Source organism: Miscanthus floridulus, chromosome 7, assembly GCF_019320115.1.
Source record: "Miscanthus floridulus cultivar M001 chromosome 7, ASM1932011v1, whole genome shotgun sequence".
NCBI classification, from domain to species: Eukaryota; Viridiplantae; Streptophyta; class Magnoliopsida; order Poales; family Poaceae; genus Miscanthus; species Miscanthus floridulus.
This window is the reverse complement of record NC_089586.1, coordinates 19,187,813-19,211,148: the sequence shown is the minus strand read 5'-3', so window position 1 is coordinate 19,211,148 and position 23,336 is coordinate 19,187,813. Positions and strand designations below refer to the sequence as shown.

Sequence of the window (23,336 nt, the reverse complement as noted above, 5' to 3'; positions counted from 1 at the left end):
GTCCATCATCTGTCTTCTCTGGATGCAGGTTGTCTTGTTCTTTCAAACACCGTAGGTCCTGTCGTGCTTCAATTGTGTCCTTAGGCTTCCCTTACACGCCCATGAAGCCTAGCAGGTTCACACAAAGATTCTTCGTCAGGTGCATCACGTCGATCGCGCTGCGAACCTCTAGGACTTGCCAATAGGGTAGCTCCCAAAATATGGACTTCTTCTTCCACATGGGTGCGTGACCATTGGCGTCCTTTGAAACAGGTTGGCTGCTAGGTCCCTTTCCAAATATTACTTTCACATCATTGACCATATCGAGGACATCCTCACCAGTTCGGTTGCGAGGCTTGGTCTGGTGGTTTGCCTTACCTTTAAAATGCTTGCCTTTCTTTCTTACGGGGTGATTTGCAGGAAGAAATCGTCGATGCCCAAGGTACACGACCTTGCGACACTTTTTCAAGAATATACCTTTCATGTCACCGAAACAGTGCGTGCATGCATTATATCCCTTGTTTGATTGTCCTGAAAGATTACTTAGAGCTGGCCAATCATTGATTGTTACGGACAACAATGCTCGTAGGTCAAAGTGCTCCTGCTTGTGCTCATCCCACACGCGTACACCTGGCTTGTTCCACAAAAGTAGAAGTTCTTCAACTAGTGGCCTCAGGTACACATCGATGTCGTTGCTAGGTTGCTTTGGGCCTTGGATGAGCACCGGCATCATAATAAACTTACGCTTCATGCATAACCAGGGAGGAAGGTTGTAGATACATAGAGTAACAGGCCAAGTGCTGTGACTACTGCTCTGCTCCCCGAAAGGATTCATACCATCCGTACTTAAAGCAAACCTTAAGTTTCTTGCATCACTTGCAAACTCGGGGAATTCTCTATCGATTGCTCTCCACTGGGACCCATCAGTAGGGTGTCTCAACATATTGTCTACCTTACGGTCTTCTTTGTGCCATCGCAACAACTTTGCATGGTCTCTGTTTCTAAAAAGATGTTTCAAGCGTGGTATTATAGGAGCATACCACATAACCTTGGCAGGGATTTTCTTCTTGGGACGTTCGCCCTCAACATCACTAGGGTCATCTCACCTGATCTTATACCGCGACGCATGACATACAGGGCATGCATCCAACTTCTCGTACTCCATGCCACGGTAGAGGATGCAGTCATTAGGGCATGCATGTATCTTCTGGATTTCTAATCCTAAAGGGCAGACTACCTGTTTTGCTTCGTACGTAGTGCTGGGCAATTCGTTATCCTTCGGAAGCATCTTCTTTTGGATTTTTAGCAACTCCGCGAATCCCTTATTAGATACACCATTCTTTGCCTTCCATTGCAGCAATTCCAATGTGGTACCTAACTTTTTCTGCCCCGCATCACAAGTTGGGTATAGCAATTTCTTGTGATCCTCTAGCATGCGGTCGAACTTGATCTTCTTCTTTTCACTTTCGCATTCTCTTTGTGCGTCACGAATGGCCTGACCAAGATCGTCAGCGGGCTCCTCCTCTGCCCCCACCTCTTCTTCAGCGGGTTTCTCCTTTGCCCCACCTCTTCTTTAGCTTCCCCCATTGCAGTATCATTGAAGGCACCATATTCAGCAAAAATGTCATCATCGCCCCATTGTTCTTCTTCACCTTCTTCCATTAAAACTCTGGTTTCTCCGTGCTTCGTCCAACAAATATAGTTTGCCATGAAACCCAACTTGAACAAGTGTGAATGAAGAGTCTTTGAGTTAGCATATTCCATCGTATTCTTACATACGGCACATGGGCAGCACATGAAACCATCGTGTTTGTTTGCCTCGGCCGCACGTAACAAAGAATGCACGCCGTCCATGAACTCTTGTGAGCGACGATCAGCATTGTACATCCAATGCTGACTCATCTGCATTACATGACATAAATACCATATTAAAACCTAGAACATAATTAGTTAACTATACAACATGCATACCACCACAAAAGCTATAAATTTAAGAAAGCCTAGCTACAATGTAGACAATCCCAACTACCACTATAAACACTAAAGCTAAAATGCACTTCAGCAGAACAAGGATTTCACGACCAATCTCAACTAAAACAAACAGATCTCCTGTTTGTTCAACATCTTTGGGCTTCTTTGGCTGGATCACTGCATCATTAGCCACCATATCTGCCTGTTGTGCAAGATATTTTTGCACGAGTTCAACATAGTCTTCCTCCAAGTAGAAGCCTGAACATCCAGTGCCATCCCACTGAAATTAAAACATAAATTAGAACTTTAATCACAACCATCATGAAAATAGGTATAAACTAACCATAGTCATTAAATACGATAAAATAACTCACATTGCGATCCGGACACTTGTAGAAAATGCGACCCTTGTTCGGACCCTCCTTCTTCACTCGATACTCCATCACAATTTTCGTCTCATCACAACACTTGCCGCATGCAATGAGTGGGAGGCCCGGCCTAAGTCGCTTTGGGAACCCATGAGAGGCCGAGGACTCGGAAGCAGTTGCCATCTACTCTCTATACTCATTTTTAATACACTATAAATTTCTCATTTTATAATCAAATAAAATTAAAAAAAACTCTAAAATTCTCTATATCTCTAAACAATGAAGTGTGCTATGCATGCTACAAATGAACGGTGAATACTAGTTTTTAATAGCTACTTTAACCTTCCTTAATGTAAATATGCAAACTTTAAGTGATTTTGAGCTCAAATTGCTTACAAATGAAAAAAACCACAATAAAGAACCATATATATATAATTATATATAGTGAACAAAATGAGATAAGACAATGATGAAACATGAGAGTTTGAAGTTGGTAACCTTTAGAACCGAAGAATCGACGGAGGAATCGAAGAAATCGACAGAGAATCGAAGAAGAATGGATGGAAGAGCGAGAACACTGAGCTCTCGGGCGGGCTCGGGGAGGAAGAAGCCGGCCGGTATATATAGGGTGGACCTTTAGTCCCGGTTGGTGGACCCGACCGGGACTAAAGGTATGTTTTCAGCCACGGGCCATGCCACCAGCCGGGACAAGAGATTTACTCCTGGTTGGATCCACCAACTGGGACTAAAGGTCTCTCTAGTCCCGGGCGCAAAAAATGCCGGGACTAGAGCCTGATTTGGCCCTTGGATCAAAGGTCTGTTCTCTACTAGTGCCACTATATTTTGCAGGGTGCGCAGCTAAACCCCGTTGCACGCCAATATTTTCGAAATATATATATTCTAACTAGAAGTTATATAAATTTATTAGTAGGAAGACATGTTTGATTTTTTAAAGCTTCCCGATGGCATTTGTAAGTATTGTTTCATTGAATGAATAAAGACAATGCTCCACTAAAAAAAGAGAGAAATTGGCTTTTTATTGTCACACAGAAACAAGCATCACTAAAATTATATGCAAGAATCAAACATACTTTACAAAGTTTAAGTAGGGAAAACTTTTCTAAAACCAATTTTTTCATTGTTATCGAGACCGGCAACAACTAACTGATGTTGGGCAAATTTTATATGAACACTAAATCATTAATTTTATTTAGTGTTTTATATTTACTAACAAAATAGAAAAAATTAAGGTGTGAGACAGTGCTTGAAAACTCAGGTCCTCTTTGGCAGGGCTTTGGGTTAGCATAGCGGGGACAGCAGGTCAGACATGGCAAACGAGAAGTCGTCATGGATAGAGTAGGTCGGCGGGCAAGTGTCAAAAGCACGTGCTGTAACGAAGGTGACGTATTCCCTCCGTCTCAAAATAAACCTTTTAAATTTTTTCAAAATATATATTCGAAAAAATACTGAAATTTATAGTACACAATAAGTATCATTACATTGAGCATGAAATATTCTTTTATAGTAAACTTATTTGAAGATATAAATATTAATATTATTTTCTATATTTTTAGCTAAACTTAGAAAAAAATAACTTCTCGAAAAACGAGATATGCGTCTATTTTGGGATGGATTGAGTGAGGTCAAAGACAACCTGCTAGCCTTGCCACACGATAAAGATCTAGCAGTTCTCAACGGTTGCCAAAGAGAAATAGAAATGAAAACAGCAAAAAAACATGGAAGGGATCTCCATTTTTTTACTCAGAATTTTGAATTTCGTTGGGGGTTGAGAAAGAGAGCCGGGGGGGGGGGGGGGTTTCGCAACGGCCAACTGGCTTATATAAGTTGAACTACGGCTATACGGCGACGGTTATTTAGTCAGCAACAACAGCGAGGGGGAAATAAAATCCCCGACCCTTTCTTGTTTCGGCAAATTTAAATCGTCCCCCTTACCCCCAAACCCCCTGTGATTCTTCCAATTTACCCCTAACCAGAACCATGGCGGACGACGATCTCGCCAACCAGGGCATGACTTCGCCGGGAGGTGGTGCGAGCGGGACAGGCAGGGCGCCTCGTCGTGTGGTGGATCGACTCCCCACCGAGCAAGGCGAGAGGATCGCCGCGCTCGTCCAAGAACTGTGTGGCGGCCACAACCACGTCGCCGTCGAGGCCTCTGCCGCGAGCTACGCGGGGCTAGACAGCGGCACCGCGACTCACGACGCTGTGGTCGGAACCCCCATGGAGTTCAGCTCTACTGCCGACCCTGGCGTTTTGAGCTCTACGGGGAAGGCGCATGACGTCCCCACGATCGGCAGCGAGAAGCAAGGCGAGGACGACAACAGAACCATGGCTCACGACGCCGTCATCAGAGTCCCCATGGCAATCATTTCTACTGCGGCACCTAGCGTTCCTAGCTCTGCGGGGAAGGCTCCTGTCGGGTTCATAAACCTGGGGTCTTTAATGGGCCTGCTTCCTAGCAAAAGCTCGGCCCAGCAGACAATGTTGCAAACAACGCACAACTCCTGGGCCGGCCCAAGTGCCTAATGACAGGCCGAAAGAGCGATCCAGTCTCCGACCGGAAGGCCTAGCCAAGAAGGGATGGTGCTCGCTTTTGACTCCGACCCGCTTCTCCGATCGGAAGGCCTGGCCAAGAAGGGACGGTGCTCACTTATGACTCCGGCCCGCTTCTCCGACCAGAAGGCCTGGCTAGGGAGGGCGACGCTCGCTTTTGACTCCGACCCACTTCTCCGACCAAAAGGCCTAGCCAAGGAGGGATGATGCTCGCTTCTGACTTCGACTTGCTTCTCTGACCGGGAGTACACCAAACCTTTGCTTACAGCTCTTCTATGACCGTCATGGTCGGAGCCGACTGGGAAACGATCGAACAGGGACGTCCGCTCGGTAAGGACCCAAAGAATCAGGCGGAGCAAGTAAGGTAGGGCGCTAAAGTTAAACCACAATACCAAGGACCATACCCTGCACACTTGCAGAACAGTACTGTCAGGTCATGTTAGAAGGGTGCTCCACAACCTTCCAGGCGTGACCGAACACAAACAGTGTTATAGGCGTCGACATTTGCCCTACAAGTATGGTAGGCGCCGACATTGGCCATACCAAAAGAACACGATGTAGCCTACCACATACATCTGGGCGTCAACAGTATTGTGGGCGCCGACAAACCACCTTGTATCTGACGTCGTGGGCAACAAGACTAGGTAGCACACACACTCTTTCTCTCACTCTCTCTCTCTCTCTTGTAAAGCCATCCCCTTCATCTATAAAAGGGGATGCGCTCTCTCCAAGAGGAGGATTGATCCAACGAACAACAGACAACACACGGATCATTCCGATTCACTCTCTGCTAGCTTTAGACATTCTAAAGCTACACAGAGCATACGTTCTAGTAATTAGCGCACTCCGGACCTCTGCTACCCCCTATCTTACCCCCTCTCGTTTTAACCCCACAACATACTTCAAGCATCTTGGCTCAGAAATAAAGTCACCGACCGACTCAAACTGGACATAGGGCACGTTGCCTAAACTAGTATAAACCCTGTGTCATTGAGTGCTAGGCCACATCCAATCACAACGTATGGCAAAACGACAAATATTTACTAGTTGGTCACTTTTCGCACCGACAGTTGGCGCCGTCCGTGGGGATCATGTCGTACGTTCAAGCCTTTGGTCATCGGATGGCCCACCTTTCCGCCATCTTTGGCATGGCGGACTCAAGCGATATGACTCGCTTTGGCTCGCTGGAGTTTTCTGTGCTCCCACCTGTTGGGATGTGGGTTTCTCCCATCTTCGAGCCATCTCAGGCCTTTCTCTTTGGAAGTCTGGACTTCGTCGCCGACTGGCTTGGCGTGCTTCACCTCTGCGAGGAGGCACTTGTCCTAGCACCCATCGGAGGAGCATCCTTCGTCGGCTCTAGAACACCCGGTGACCTCAACGATGAGGCGACCTCAACGATGAGGCGCCTGTGCTTCGCTCCGAGCCTATGCTAGGCTCAAACCCCGCTATGAGTAACGTACATATTTTTCTTTACTCACTATTACATATTTTCCGTCGACTCCCTGGAGGGACCCCGTTGTCCTCACCACGACCGTTATGTAATCGGTTCCCCTACAGCCTCGCATCCCCCGTGGATGCATACGCATAGGGCTCTAAAGGATCCTGGCGCCGCCCCCTCTCACATCCAAATTCGTGGGGATGGCGAGCTATGCTCCTACCTCTTTCCATGACCTCATGGATGACGAGGTTGAGAGCGATGACTCCAGCATCGGCGACGTCATGGCACTTAGCCACCCTCTGTCCTAGGAGTGCGCTATGGCGGATGCTCTAGGACAGCCGCTGGTGTTAGCGGAGTCTCTACAGAAACACACCCCTCCAGACCCTCGCGCATAGGCCCTTACGTGTGCACAGGAGCACGGCAAGGAGTTATGACAAAGGCGGCAGAACCAGCCACCACCTGCATCGGTGCGCTTGGTGTAGCACGCTGTGCCACGCGTGCATAACCCGGCGAGCGGCGCCCACGGTCGCGCCCGTCAGGTCTAGCGCAATATCATGGACAGGGGGAACGATCCCCCAAAGTTTGCTCGAGCAGGCCAGAACATCGTCACTGTGGCGATGCTCCGGCGCGGCCTTCCAGAGCCTGTCAACCCCTAGAGCAGGCGGTCCACCGGAACCTCCGGGCGCTGGTGGAAACCACCGCCGTTCAATAGGCGGAGAGCTCCGTGTTGCGACACCGACTCGCGGCCTATCTCCCCACCAAGGGAGCGGGGATGCACTAGACAAATCGCTCCATCCGCTCACCATGACAGTCGTCAGGTGTGGAACAGGAGGCCGTAGCTACACCATGGCCTGACCCGGCGCTCGCTCCACACTGACCCCCTGTGATGAGGACATGACACCCATGCATATGACCATGTTTGGCACATGGGATGGAGGGGAAGGAGGCAAGCAATGGTGTCCAAGTAAAGAAGGAGGCCCGAGGCTAATTTGGTTCGAGTCCCCGAGGTGGAGGCCCAAAGCAACTCAAGTTCGAGTCTACCTCGGCCTACAGGACCAGTCTGCCTTAAACTGGTCACCCAGGACGCATCTGGACTCTGTTTTTGATGATCCACATATGGATGGAAAGCTAATTTGATAAGGAAGCCAATTCAAGTTGTTTCATGTCAAAAACTCTTCGGAATCAATAGGAATCGTCAAAACAAGTTAGTATCCAGAATCTGCCAGGGTGCCGCGACACCTTCTTTTGGTTCGTTGGACCATGTATTGTGTTTGCGCCCATTAGGGGGCCTGTCTAGGGTAGGCGATGACTCTAAGACCTTTATAATCATATGCCGCTGCTGTCATTAGGTTTTGGGTTTTGCTTAGATTATTCTGTCAAGAACAGTTTTGCCGTTCATCGGTTTGTGAGACCCCAACTCATGAGATTAATCATTCATCTGCAATTTGGTTGTTTTCTTTCTTGTTCTTGCTTGTGTTCATTGTTGCGCAGGTAGGGATTAGCCTTCTTTGTAACACCTTAGGTGTTTGGCTTCCACAAAATTGCATGTCATTTCATAAACATATGCATCATCTATGTCATCATGCCATTGTCACTGAAACATACATATGTAACATTCGCAAATTCTGTTTGTTTCATACTTGATTGCTTATGAATGGTAGTAGTGCAACATGTGAATGCAACATGAATTTCTCATACCTTGAAACATGGCAACATGGTAGTAATATGACAAGTATAAAATAACAACAAAGTCATGAAACATGTGAAACATTGAATTGCAACATTTAGGTGAATTGCTTGTTTTGTTGTTTCATCACATGTGATCATTTGACATGGGTATAGCATTTGTGTAAAGTGGTTGATTATGGTCTAATACACCTTAACTACACTTAGGGTAATTGTTGGAACATTGTTCATATGGATCAAAATGACAAAAATGCCCTCAAGTGGAGGTTTGACTTGAATTGACCCTTAGAGTGCCACTGTTTGACTGGTTCAAAAGACTAACTTAGAGACCTTGCATGGCTGTGCACTTTTTACCAAAGTTGTATCTAATTTATCAAGGAACAAAAGTTGTTTTATGATCAACTCATGAAAATGTGTGGAACATGTTCAAACAAGGGCCACAAGTCATTTTTCCCTGTGAGTTCTCACTGAAAAATTTGTCTAAGTCATTGATGCCATTTCAGTTGGATCGAGCCAACTTTGGCTTGATACAACTCAGGATATAGGGTGAATTAGCTATAGATGTCTAAATCAAAGTTGTAGCCCTATCATAGCTCTACAACTTTTGTATACATTAATTCCACTAAATCATCACGGTTTAAGAGATCCATCACTACTAAGTTCGCCTGTCAGTCGTCGTCTTTAAACACTGAATCGTAATTTTTAGAAAACGGACAGAGCTCACCGTGGCCGACCGGCATAGGAGCTGATCACTGTGTGGTGCGCATGCTCTGTCGACGTCTCCACGTTGCATGTTCGAGCTCTAGAGGAAGGCCAGCGTCTCGCCACTCGCTCGTTCACTCACAATTTCGCCCTGCCATCTTTTTCCTCCACGAGAGCACGGCGACCGGGATGCCATGATAGCCGTCGAGCCAAAAATCCACCTCAACCGAGCGCCTTGGTCTGATTCATCCAAGCCACAGCCCCACCGTGAGCTTCTCCACGTTTGCGACCCCACCGTCATTCCATTTTTTTTGCCTCAGGTAGACCTCCTTGTGAGCGCGGCTCCACCGGGTCGCCATGACCGCCGCCGGCCGAGCTTGCATGTGGTAGTGCCACTCGAGCCCCTTACCATCCTTTCTCTCCCTTGCGCTAGCTGCTGTGAGTGATGTTGAAGCTCGTAGGGTCACCCACTAGGGCAGTGACGCCGTCGTCTCATCGGAGCCGGCCATGCCGTGGCCGTGCACCGCCATGGCCGTCGCCATTGCCTTTAGCCGCAACAATAGCTTCAATTGATGGCACTATTAGATGCGCCTGGCTGAGGCGAATGCCGTAGCACCACTAGACTCGTCGAAGCTGTTTGCGCTAGCTGCTGTGAGTGACGCTGAAGCTCGTAGGGTCACCAACTAGGGCAGTGGCACCATCGTCTCGTTGGAGCCGACCATGCTGTGGCCGTGCGCTGCCATGGCCATCGCCATTGCCTTTAGCTGCAGCAATAGCTTCAATTGATGGTACCGTTAGATGCGCCTGGCTGAGGCGAACGCCGTAGCACCGCTGGACTCGCCGGAGCTGTCACCGGCGACGAGCTATGCCATCATCTTCGTCCCTTCCCCTGCCTGTCTCTCTGTCGGGCGGGCCCCATTTGTCAGCCGCTGAAGCGGAGGTGGGAGCCAGCCTAGGCTGCGCCGTGTCTAGGCCATGCCAGCGCATGCGTCGTGGGCCATCGGGTCTGTTCGGGCCGGCCCAGCAGTAGTTCATTAGGGTTTCAAATTGTTTTGTTTTATTCTTTTCATAGATTGGTGTATAGATTCAAAAATATGTATCTCGTAGTTGGTAGATTCAAATGATGTGGTTCCAATTTTGTTGAGTTCATGATAATGTCTAGTTTTTATTAAAAATATAATGTATGCTATGTTCTGTTATGAAAAATGGAGTTACTAATTATCTCTTTTAATCATGAAAGAAATAGGGGTAATTATATCTTTTTCTATGTAGCTCCAAATGGCATGAAATTTTTATGGTGTACTGCTCATATCATGAATAGCTTGTAGTTAAATTTTCATATATTTTGGACACTGTATGTAGGAGATAGAAAATTCTCTTTTTTGCATGTATGGATCTTGTGTGAATTTTCATAATTTTTCTATAGATCTAGTAAGAGTAAAATTTGGTGAGTGCTATTCTTATGCTAGAATGATACTAGGAAAAATGAGAAATCTGTTGCTTGACACTTTTCAATAGGGTTTCCTAATTATGCTAAAAATAGACATGCCACCTATTATTTTGGATACAACAAGTTTTGCTTGCGCAATGGCTTTGAAATTTTTATGGTAGTCTATGTGAAGCATGAGATAGCTACTATAATTTTTGTAGATTTTTCTGAATAGTTTTACTATATATTGCTTTAATCACCTAATTAACTAAATAAATTAGAAAAGGATATCAAATAATTTATTTAGAAGTTGGCACTATACTTTCTAATATTCCTCTGGTATGCACAACAAGTTGGTAAACTTGGTTTGGTCCAATTATGCTTTTGCATCATCACTAAATATTTAATTTAGTAACCCTGTCATTTCTGGATAGATTCTAGGTTTACTTAAATTCGATTTGGTTAACGTAAGAATCATGCTTTGATGTTTACAAATGATTTGTAGAGAATTTCATAAGCTTTCCAGAATGTCCTCTTGCAAGTCATTTGAATTTATAGAACTCTGGTTATGATTGAATTAAGGAACTACCCATGTGCATATGAAACTTTAACTATTGTTTTAAGGATGCCTTTACTATTTCTAAGTTTGTGGTAATGTTCCTAGGTGTTAGGCCTTTAACTAAAGATGAGCATCTTTATCTTAGGTTATACAAGTTAGGTAAGTTGATCTCATTCTTCAAGTTAAGTTAGATGCACATTTTAAAGTGATTTGAATAGAGCTATTCTTAATCGGAAAACGAGTGTCCAGTGAGGTTTTCGTTAAACACTTACTGTGATTCACTCATTATGAGCATCATGTCACTCCTTATGCATCCATGATATTTATCTTGTGCATCGGCATGCAATAGGTGTACCGGAAGGAGTGACCCTGCTGGAATTCGAGGAACCGAGTGAGCAGCAACAGCCAACATCGGAGGTTCAGGAGGTGCAGCCTTCAGGAGAAGTGCCAGACGAGGTCGCCATTGAGTGCCTGGATCACCGTCCGTGCAACTTTGTGAAAGGCAAGCCTCGGAGCATATTAAGCCTCCTAATTTCCAAAATGCAGTTAAAGTATTATTGTTACATATATATATTGTTGCATTAAGTTTAGGTGTTGGATGCAAACACTTGCTGCATTGGTTATCCAATCCTTGTCCAGATATTGATACCCTGAACCCTATGTAGCTCAGGTTCATGTAGTGCTTAGCCCTGCTTAAACGCGGTAGAAGTCGGGTGATTTCCTATCACCTGCGAGATATAGGAATATACATATGGCACGGTTGGCTATATTTGCTATCGTGGAAAAAAACCTGGCTTAATTTGAATTGAAGACCGGGCGAAGGCTTGCCGGTTTGTAGTGTCTCCGTCTATGTCGCTTAAGGACTGAATCTTAGAGCCTTTCCTGTTCATGTTGAATGCATGCCTCTCTCTTAGTTGGCCGAGTCTGGAGACCGACCATAAAGCCGAGTAGCTCACCTCAGGTCGGGAGTCGATAAGTATAAAGTACGCCTCGGAAGGGAGCTGTAGGCGTGAGTCCAAGGGCAGGTGATTTAAAAGTCCTTATCGTCCTGGCAGAAGGGTAATCCCTGAGAGTGCTGGCACTGATCGAACCCGCAAATTTTGTTCCTGAGTTGTCCCAAAGGTGACCCACGGCTACCCTTGCAAAGTATGCTAGGGTGAGAGTTAGGAATACCCCCTCAACTGAGTCGTAATTTGATTCAAGTCGCCGTCTCTCCCGGTTAGTAAGAACTTGACGGGCTTATCTCCAAAGTAGATACACTAAATAACCTAATGGTTCGAAAATGATGATATGATGATGATAGCCTTATTATACCTGCTATGGTTAATATTGTTTGCTTCTAATAAGTGAGTGCTCTAGTATAGGTGCTAATCTAGTGGATAGGTAAATGATGATAAGCTTGATGCTAAGTTTAAATTGGTTACTATAATCATAAGCTCTTTTATGCAACTGTGTCAAGCTAGCCCACCTCATAAGCCTCGCATGACCCTTGGTGTCTTTTATTTTTGGTTTTGACGGGTAAGTCTAGCTGAGTACCTTCTCGTACTCAGGGTTTATCTCCCACTTGTTGCAGATGACCAGTTCTACTTTGGTTGCTGCAAGTATTGTCTTCTCCCGGCTGGGGATGAAGACTAGACCATTGGGTGCGGTCTCTACTAGTTCTCGTACCTGATGATGCTTTTGTGGGACATAACTCAGATCTGGTAATGTATTTGAAACTATGAAGTTATGTACTAAACTATGTTGCTTCCGCAAATTTGAACTTGGTTTGTAATATTTTTATTCGAACTCTGATGGATGTAATCCGAATGCTACTTATGAAATGTTGTAACAAATGATGTATTGTGTTGAATCACTACGGTCTTGGTTTGTATGTCAAGAGTTGGTTGAAATCCTTCGTGATTTCCGGACTACCGGGATTATGGGAGCTTAAGTACAGGAATTTGATCGCTTCGGTGATTGTTTTTGTACTTACGTTCTTATGATTTGGTCGATTCTGTTACAGCTAGCATCAGAGCAAGATTCGACACTAAACATGTCATTTGTGTATTTAAAACAAAAGTATTTGTGAAAATCCTAAATTAAATACTAAGTATTGCTAGTGGTCATATCCCTTATGCCCAAATAAGGACTCTTAGGTGGCTTATTAAAGTACTAACTTGGGGGGTTCCTGCTTGTTTCTGTTTCGTCATCCATACGGCGTGCTATTGTATGGATGCCATCCGCTTGGGTGGTAATGTATGGATCAAAATACCTCTACGCTCTGGTAAGTGGGAGTTGTGAGAGCATGACCGTCCAACTGTCGGTCTAGGGGAGAGTAGTTGTGGTTGCTCGCATACTTACATGTTCGATCATTTATCTATGAGAGTACTTAAGTGTGGGTATCTCTGTCAGGTAGCTGTGATACTAGAGTATATACATCGGGGGATGTATGTATGAAAGTATTTAGTTTACTGCTTACTTTACATGCCTTTTGGGAAATTATTGGGCTGAAATGAAATTTGCTGCAGGTACACTAACAACGTATCATTGTAGATCGACTAGCTATCGTATATGAGAGAACGTATGTATGCCACCGTATATTTTGCTAGCCTTTAAATTTTTCTAGGTTTGTGAGGATGTATGGATCATGCATGCATAGCATTTTTGCATTACTCCCTCCTTTAAAAATTGATGGTTTCGACTAATTAAATTTTGCATCCCTTAAATGATTCTCCCCTTACATTGCAACTTTTTGCTACAGATGGCGCGCATGAAACTCACTGCTTGCAAGTCCACTGGAGGCAGGGTGCCTCATCATCGGTTAGCTCCTCGTGAGCCCCGTCCTAAGCCTACTGAGGCGGAAAGGCTGAGGGCAGAGCTAGCCCGGGTGACTGCTGAGAGGAATGCGGCTCAGCACCGTTTGGAGCAAGTAACACAGGAACAGGATCAAGAGACCCTGGAGGTTCAGAGGTTGACAGTTGCTCACCGCAACTGTGAACGTATGTTGATTCATGTGCTAAACCAACAGAATGAAGCCTGGCATGAGGAGAATGTGTTGAGAGCGCAACAAGTGGAGCTAGAGCAGCAGTTGGCAGTTGCCAAAGAGTACAATGACTATCTCCATGAGGAGGTTCACCTGTTACATAATCAACTTCACCCTCTCTTGCCCCCTGATGATGAGGATGAGATGGGCTCTGGTGTCATCATGGCTGAAGGTGATGATGGCATTGAGGTCAATGGACCTGAGGACGTTCCACCTGAAGAGGAGGAAGATGAGGAGTTAGAGCCTGCTAGTGATGAAGATGGAGGAGAGATCTTCGACACTGACTCCGAGGATGATGCGTAGTTTAGCTTACTACTTAGCTAATGCGCTAGAGCTAGTCTTTTGTTGATCCTCATGCATGAACGAGTAGCTTTGTAATAAGTTAATCGTTAGGATGTAATATCGAACCTTAAGTTATCTTTGATGTAAGTTTGGTACCTCTATGGCTTGGATGTAACCTATCAAACGTGTTGTGCTCCATGTATGTGAGCCTTTGTTAAATTCCGTCTTTGCGGTCTATAGATCTTGTTGTTGGTTAAGTTCATCGCATTTATGTGTCAATTGATGCGCTTGATGAGTTGTGTGAATGTGATGAATGATTGTGCCTCTGTTGATTATATAAATGCATTCTCTCCAATGGACTCAGTTTGGCATAATTATACAATTCATCTACAAAAATTTCCACATCGTCAGTGCTCATTGGCTATACATTTTGTAGATGGCTTATAACCTTCGTCATGGTCGTAGCATGGGAGATGAGAAACAACCACCTCCTCCACCGCCCACACCAGCTGAGCTAATGCAGATAGTCATTGAAAGTCAGCGCATGCTAGCTGAGGCTATGCGCCATATGGCTAACCGCGAGGATCGACATGTCCGCCAAGGACCCGAGCCGAACCTGTACAGCAGCTTTATGGACTTCATGGACACAAAGCCTCCTATCTTTAGAGAGGCAGAAGAACCATTACAAGCTGATGAATTGTTGAGCACGATAGAGCAAAGGTTTGGATTGCTCCGATTGACAGAAGGTATGAAGGCTTCGTATGCAGGACACTAGCTCCAAGGCCCTGCAGGCATCTGGTGGACCCATCACAGGACCACCTTCCCTACAAATGTCAAGATAGTTTGGGACCAGTTCTAGGTAGCTTTCAGGGGACACTTTATCCCTCCTGGTCTCATGGCCATTAAGCATACTGAGTTTATGAAGCTAACCCAAGGCAACAAGAGTCTTAATGAATACCTCTAGGCATTCAACAACCTGGCAAGGTATGCTCCCGAGTTCATTGATACTGACGCCAAAAGAATAGCTAGTTTCAAGAGGGGACTTTCCCCTAAACTGATGAAGTCTATAGGCAACAGCAAGTGTGTCACCTTCAATGAGTTTATCAGTGACACCCTGACTTAGGAGAATAATGATAAGATATATGCTACTTCCAAGACCCTAAAAGAAACTTTGAGGCAGGTGCTTCTTAGTCTAAAGCACTAGTGGTATCCAAAACCCAGTATCATCCACCCAATGCTAATGTCCGGTACCGCCCACCTCAGAAGAAGAATCAAGCTAAAACTGGTTTCCGCAAGGGGTACACAATTTCCTTGCTAAAGAATACCTCTAGGCAGGGCAGCTCTAATGTCCCACCAGCTAACAGGCCATGCTAGAACTGTAACTAGCCTGGTCACTAGGCTAATAAGTGTCCCTATCCTTCCAAGCAGAATGCTTAGGGAAATGTCCGTTAGGGGCGTGTTCACTACACTACTGTGGAGGAAATTCCTACTGGTGAAGTGGTCACCACTGGTAAGTTCCTTGTTAATGATCACCCTATAGTTGTGCTCTTTTATTTGGGTGCTTCACATTCCTTTGTGAGTTCTACTTTTGCATCTATGCATAAGATGAATGTGATTACAATTATCAAGGGTGGTTATTGTATTAGTGCTGCTGGAAATAATATCTTGACTAACCAAGTAGTTAAAGATATAAAGATTGAGATTGGGGATCGAGAGTTCCTTACGGATCTTGTAGTTCTACCAGGGGTAGGAATCGATGTAATCCTAGGGATGAAGTGGATGAGCGGGAATGGAGTGTTGATCGATACATCAACCCGTGTGGTAATGTTGAGAGATCCTGTGGATAAGAAGGGTTTTCTAGTGTAGTTACCTCATGATATCGCTATCCACAATACAGCCAATGCTACCCTAGCCAAAGCCATTGAAGATATACCGGTTGTCTGTGAGTTTCCAAATGTCTTCCCTAATGACTTGCCTGGATTACCTCTGGACCGTGATGTAGAATTCAAGATAGAACTCATTCCAGGTATGGCTCCTATTTCTCGAAGGCCCTATAGAATGCCGCCCAATGAGTTGGCTGAGCTAAAGAGTCAGTTGAATGAGTTACTAAAGAAAGGTTTGATTCGGCCTAGTTCTTCTCCTTGGGGTTGTCTGGCTATCTTTGTGAAGAAGAAGGATGAGTCTCTGCGCATGTGCATTGATTATCGCCCCCTCAATGCTGTTACTATCAAGAACAAATACCCTCTTCTTCACATCGATATTCTGTTTGATCAGTTCTCCAAAGCTAAGGCATTCTCCAAGATCGATTTGAGGTCTGGCTACCATCAGATCAAAATTCGTCCTGAAGATATACCTAAGACATCTTTCTCTACTCGTTATGGCTTGTTCGAATACCTTGTCATGTCCTTTGGGTTGACAAATGCTCTAGCATACTTTATGTACCTGATGAATTCAGTATTCATGCCGAAATTGGACAAGTTTGTCATCGTGTTCATTGATGATATCCTTGTATATTCTTAGAATGAAGAAGAGCATGCTGAACATCTGAGAATTGTTTTAACTCGGTTACATGACAACTAGCTTTATGCTAAGTTCAGTAAGTGCGAATTCTAGTTGAACAAGATACCTTTTCTGGGTCATGTGTTATCTGGAAATGGAATTTTGATTGACCCTACTAAGGTGCAAGAAGTCCTAGAATGGAAGGCACCTACTACGGTCATAGAAGTCTGAAGTTTCCTAGGTTTGGCTGGCTATTATCGTCGATTTATCCTAGATTTCTCAAAAATCGCCAAGCCCATGACTCGACTACTTTAAAAGGATGAGAAGTTTGTGTGGACTTCGAAGTATGAAGAGGCTTTCCACACTTTGTGGACCTTACTAACCTCTGCTCCTGTATTGGCACAACCTGACATCGAGAAGCCTTTTGATGTCTACTATGATGCATGTGGCACCAGTTTGGGGTGTGTTCTTATGTAGGAGGGCCGAGTCATTGCTTATGCTTCACGCTAGCTTCAAAAACATGAAGTCAATTATCCTACCCATGACTTAGAGCTAGCTGCAGTTGTTCATGCCCTGAAGATTTGGAGACATTACTTGCTTGGTAATGTGTGCAACATCTATACGGACCATAAAAGTCTCAAGTACATCTTTACTCAACCCGAGTTGAACATGTGTCAACGGCGATGGTTAGAATTAATCAAAGACTACAACCTTCAAGTGCACTACCATCCTGGTAAGGCAAATGTGGTTGCTGATGCCTTAAGCAGAAAGGCCCATTGCAATTCCTTAGTAAGTGAAGACTTTCATCTGGCACACCTTCTTCATCCGGTAGTACTCCACAATATCACTGTGGATTGCTCTCTTAGAAGTTGAATTATCGAACTCTAGAAGACTGATGTGGGTGTGTTTCATATCAAGTAGAAGATGAAAGAGCAAGAGACCAAGCACTTTAGGGTCGATGACAAAGGAATTCTCTAGTTTAATGATAGGCTTGTAGTACCCAAAGACAAAGAACTTAGAAATCAAATTATGGCTGAAGCCCATTCTTCTAAATTGTCCATCCATCCTGGTAGCAGTAAAATGTATCAAGATCTCAAGCTGTATTATTGGTGGATCAAGATGAAGAAAGAAATCGCACCCTACGTGGCAAGGTGCGATAACTGTTGCAGAGTCAAGGCTATTCACATGAGGCCCGGATTATTGCAGCCACTCTCTATTCCTGGCTGGAAGTGGGAAGAAATTGTTATGGATTTCATTGTTGGATTACCCACTACCAAAAAGGGTTGTGATTCCATCTGGGTTATCGTAGATCGTCTAACCAAATCCGCTCACTTTATTCCGGTCAAGTCTACCTATCACCCTCACAATTATGCTGAAATTTATTTTCAACAAGTGGTACGTCTCCATGGTGTACCCAAATCCATTGTTTTAGATAGAGGACCACAATTCACAGCTCGCTTTTGGGAGTGCTTACATCAGAATCTTGGCACTCATCTAATCCGCAGTTCTGCCTATCATCTGCAAACATCAGGATAGACTAAGCGTGTTAATCAAATTCTTGAAGACATGCTTAGAGCTTGTCTTATCTCTTGTAAAGGCACTTGGGAGGACTGGTTGCCTCTCACTGAATTCTCTTATAACAACAGTTATCAAGAGAGTATCAAAATGGCTCCTTTTGAAGCTCTTTATGGCCACAAGTATAGAACTCCTTTGAACTAGGTGGAACCCGGAGAAAGAAGATTCTATGGTATTGATTTTGTAAAAGAAGACGAAGAGCAAGTCTGAACTATACAGAAGAATATGACTGCCGCTCAGGCTAGACAAAAGAGCTATGCTAACAAGAGAAGAAAACCTATTGAGTTTGAAGTAGGTGACCATGTTTATCTTAAGGTATCCCCTATGAAAGGAGTAAAATGTTTTGGAATCAAAAGGAAGCTTGAGCCTCGATATGTTGGACCTTACCGCATTATCAAGAAAAGTGGAAGAGTAGCCTATAAACTCGATCTACCATGTGAAATAGGAGCTATATTCTCGGTATTCCATGTATCCCAGCTGAAGAAGTGTCTTCGTATTCCTGAGGAAAGAATAGTAACAAGGAAAATCAACTTGAAATCTGATCTTTCTTATGAGGAGAAGCCCATGCAAGTTCTGGATACTCAAGAAAGAGTGACTCATAGGCGAGTAGTTAAGTTATATAAGGTAGTTTGGAGTAATCATAGTGATCGGGATGCAACATGAGAGCGGGAAGATTATTTAAAGGAAAATCATCCAACTTTCTATACTAAATGGTACGCTTTCCAAATCTTGGGATGAGATTTTTTCTAAGGGGGGAGGGCTATAACACCCTAGGTGTTTGGCTTCCATGAAATTGCATGTCATTTCATAAACATATGCATCATCTATGTTATCATGCCATTGTCACTGAAACATACATATGCAACATTCACAAATTCTATTTGTTTCATACTTGATTGCTTATGAATGGTAGTAGTGCAACATGTGAATGCAACATGAATTTCTCATACCTTGAAACATGGCAACATGGTAGTAATATGACAAGTATAAAATAACAACAAAGTCATGAAACATGTGAAACATTGAATTGCAACATTTGGGTGAATTGCTTGTTTTGTTGTTTCATCACATGTGATCATTTGACATGGGTATAGCATTTGTGTAAAGTGGTTGATTATGGTCTAATACACCTTAACTACACTTAGGGTAATTGTTGGAACATTATTCATATGGATCTGTTGACACCGTTTTTTGCACGTGTCAAAGTGATCAGAGTGGGCTAATTGGCAGGAGGAAAGTTACTGTATACGCTGTCAGTCGATGAAAATCAGCTTGTAAAGATGGTTGCCGATGAATGGTGGTGATCAATGGAAAGGTTGATTTAGACTCGGGCGTTGCCGATAAGGTTGGAGATGTTATTGTCGATGCCGATGAAGGAAGGCTTGAAAACTACTGCCGATGAAATAGGAAGTATGCCGATGGAAAGGAGGTCGGTGAGAATTCCATCGTAATTGAGGCGGACAGAGAAATAGATAGGAGTTGATTTCCTTTTCTATATTTGTTAGAGTATGATTCATGTAAGAGTCACGTGTTCCTTAGATATGGACTTGGTGTCCTAGTCGTATTTGGTTATGTCTCTTTAGATCAGGGTATAAATATAGATTGAAGGGCAATGTAAAAAGATATCAATCAATATCAAAACCAATTTTTACTCCTATTTGCATCTACTTACTTTTCGGCGACTTTGTCAATTTGCATATTTTTCCTTTTTTACGAGTTCTCATTGATTCGGCGAGTTGCATCGCTTCAGTGCGACTTTCGGCGATTCTCGAGTTCCGCGTGAGTACCTCTTGGCCGTGACTTCCGGGCGTATCGCTGTTGTCAGGACCAAAGTGCTCGTATCTTCATCCTTGTTGATTAATAGGTCAAATCGACTGGCACGCTTTGGATATCGATTCGGGTATTAGCCCTTTGTGTTTGTAGATCCACTTTTGCATCAACACATCTTTTGGCACGCCCGGTGGGACAAATCAATCTGATCAATATGTTCAATCCTGAGATCGATTCAGGGAACATTATCGCGGTATCAGAAGAAGATCTTAAGGAAGAGTAGAGGCAGGCTATGGAAAAGGCTGTAGAAGAATACAGGCAGCTTTGTCTGAAATTATTTAGCCTGAACAAGAGTGGACAAGTCATCTAGAAGCAAGATTTGCCGTTGCCTCGGTATGTTACCTTTGACTCCAATCCTGGTAAACTTCAAGAGATGGTTAATTCTGCAGTAAATCATGCTTTGATTAATCATTCCAATGTGCTGTCCAATACTGTTCATAATGCTGTGGTTTGAACTCTCAAAGAAGGACAAGCGTCATCGCATTACGTTGGGCCTGCCTATCACCAACCAAAGCTGGTATCTGTCAATACTCCATCGGCTCCCTCGGTCGTTGTGGGTACAGAAGTTACTTCTCCTCCAGTATCGGCAGGCTTACCTAATATTCAATCTACACCGATACGATCAGATCTGGTACTACCAGGAGGACGAGTTCAGCTTAATACAGATCTATCGGCATCAGCTATGTTAGGCCCTATGTCTCAGAATAGCCAGATTCCTGCTAATTGGTGGGGATATGGTATGCCTCCGGAGTCATCTGCTTTCAATCCTGGGTTACCTCAAGTGTTTGATGCAGTAGGAAAAGCTCCTATACCATCGGCTGTTTCGCCGATGGCTCAAGTGCCTCAATATGCCACAGCAACTACTGTGCAACCAACTCCAGGAGGTTTCCAGATGCCTTTGGTTCAAACACCCAATTCAAGTCCATCGGCAAGCTTACTGCCGATGCAGTAGAAAGCCCCTGCTATGAGTCAAACTGGGGTTCAGTTCATGCCTCAAGCTGGTTATAATTATCCAATAATGTCAGTAAATTACCAGCCATCGGTAAGTTTTGTACCGATGAGTTCTAAAAATGGTTGGTCAGGACAGTTACCTGTTCAACATACAGTTCAGCAAAATCAGTAGGTTGCAGAGATTCAACAAGGTCATATGCAAGCTGGTTTCCAGAATCAAGCATCGGCAGCTCAACCGATGAATCCTTTCCAACAGGTTAATGGACCACAAGTAACGGCAAATATGCCGATTGCTGGAGATCGTGGGCCACAAAGATATGTGGAGGGATATCAGCAGGCACCTCCTGTAGAAATTCAGCCAGTTTGTCAGCAGGAGGCTGATGCTTTTTGGGCCGATAAGATAGCAGAAATTATGAAGGATCAGTTTGGGATAAAGCCCAAGGTCAATACTTATTCTTATCGGACTCCATACCCTCCTGCATATGATTTAATTCCTCTCCCAAATCGATACAAGATACCAGATTTCACTAAATTCTCTAGGCAAGATGATACATCAACAATGGAACACGTCAATCGCTTCATTATTCAATGTGGAGAGGCAACTAGCAGAGATGAATTAAGAGTTCGATTATTTTCATCATCTTTGTCTAGATTGGCATTTACATGGTTCATTTCATTACCACCAAATTCTATTATTACTTGGGTTGATCTAGAAAAACAATTTCATAAGTATTTCTTTGCTGAAATCCATGAAAAGAAGCTTACCGATTTAGTAAAATTGAGACAGCGTAATGATGAATCGGTAGAAAGCTTTGTGCAAAGGCTATGAGATGTAAAAAATAAGTGCTACAGCCTGGTGCTGGATGATCGGCAGCTTGCCGATCTGGCTTTTCAAGGGTTATTGCCACATCTTAAAGACAGATATGCTTCTCAGGAGTTTGAAAGCCTCAGTCATCTTGTGCAAAGGATCTCTGATCAAGATACTAGGGTTTTTGAACCTAAAAAGAATTGGAGTAAAAAAGTATCATTTGTTGAAGAAGTAGGAGATTCTGATTCTGATGAAGAACCAGTTATCGGCTTAGCTGAGTGGGTTAAGAATAAAAAGCCGATATCTTGTCCCTTTAGTCAGAAAGAGCCAGAAAAGTTTACCTTTGATATCACCAAGGCCAACAAGATATTTGATCTTCTGCTTCAAGAGGGCCAAATTAAGCTGTCACCTAATCATGTGATCCCATCGGCAGAAGAGTTGAAGAAGATCTTGTACTACAAATGGCGCAATGCAACTTCACACAGTACAAATGAGTGCAAGGTGTTCAGGCAACAGTTACAATCGGCTATTGAATCTAGGAGAATTAAGTTTAGTACTTCCAAGGCCCAGAAGCCGATGAAAATTGATCAACACTCTTTTCCAGCAAATATGTTGGAGGCCAAAGGGAAGACCAAGGTATTGACGTCAGAGGCTGCTGAGAAAAACGCATCAGTGGATCCCCAACATCGGATAACTACTGATGATGCAAAAAGTAAGGGTTTGCTGGGAGAATGCAGTAGTTCCAAAAACCCTCCTCGACCTGGCATTGTGATTACCCATCGAAGGCAGCAGGAGGGTTGGCGTCAGCGTAAGGACCGATATCGACAACAGCAAGAAGAGAGACGTCGGGAAGAATGGTATCGGCATAAAGATCATTGGAGGTGCCCGTTTTTCATCCATTGCTGGGAAGAAGGTATTAAATTGCCAACTATTGAAAATTGCCCTGAGTGCAATGGTTATTATGGGGTCAATTGGTCAGAAAGGAGGTTTCAACCTGACAATCAGGGTTTATTTATCAATGAGCTGATCAGAGGTAGAGTATCAGTGCATGATCAGCTAGGGGGCAGACTTAGTGTACATGAAAGGCTTGGTAAACGTGCTGGATATTTTCCAAGGAATCAAGAGGAGCTTGAGGAGATGGCAAATGCAAGAGTTTCCGATGAAGAAATATTCTACAGGGACCCTAATATACGTCGTGTAGAATCAACTGGGACCTATTATCAGCCGGTTTGGAAAACCAAGTTTCCTCGATGGTGCCCGGAGGGTCTGACAAAGACATAGAAAAGGAGGATGCAACGTGAGCATCAGGAGGATTTATACTGAGAGGAAAATCCCTCCAATGAGAGGTCCGGTCATCAGCAGTGGCAGGTAAAACACAAAAATAAGGGTCCATCGGCAGATGTTAATATGGTATTCATGTTGCCGATGGAGTTTTTGGCACTATCTGATAATGAGGAAGAAGTTGTTCTCTCTGATCAAGTAGCTCAGTTGACACTAGATCCAATGATAGCTGTTTTTGAGAAACCTACCGATGACGAGAGACAGCATCTTAAGGCTTTGTTTGTGAAAGGCAGAGTTGATGGGCAAGCCTGTATCTAAGATACTTATCGACGGAGGGGCTGCGATTAATATTATGCCTTATGTGATGTATCGGGAAAACTTG

The 23,336-nt window shown here is 44.1% G+C and overlaps 1 protein-coding gene across 1 annotated transcript in view; it reads left to right on the top strand.

Moving 5' to 3' along the window:
• Positions 1-4,316: 4,316 nt before the first annotated feature.
• The window catches only part of LOC136462723 (uncharacterized), a 44,673-nt gene continuing 25,653 nt past the window's right edge, over positions 4,317-23,336 (top strand). Inside the window, exons 1-2 of the mRNA XM_066461779.1 lie at positions 4,317-4,724; positions 22,811-22,819. Coding sequence (XP_066317876.1) covers positions 4,317-4,724; positions 22,811-22,819 — 417 coding nt within the window. The remainder of the gene's footprint in view (positions 4,725-22,810; positions 22,820-23,336) is intronic.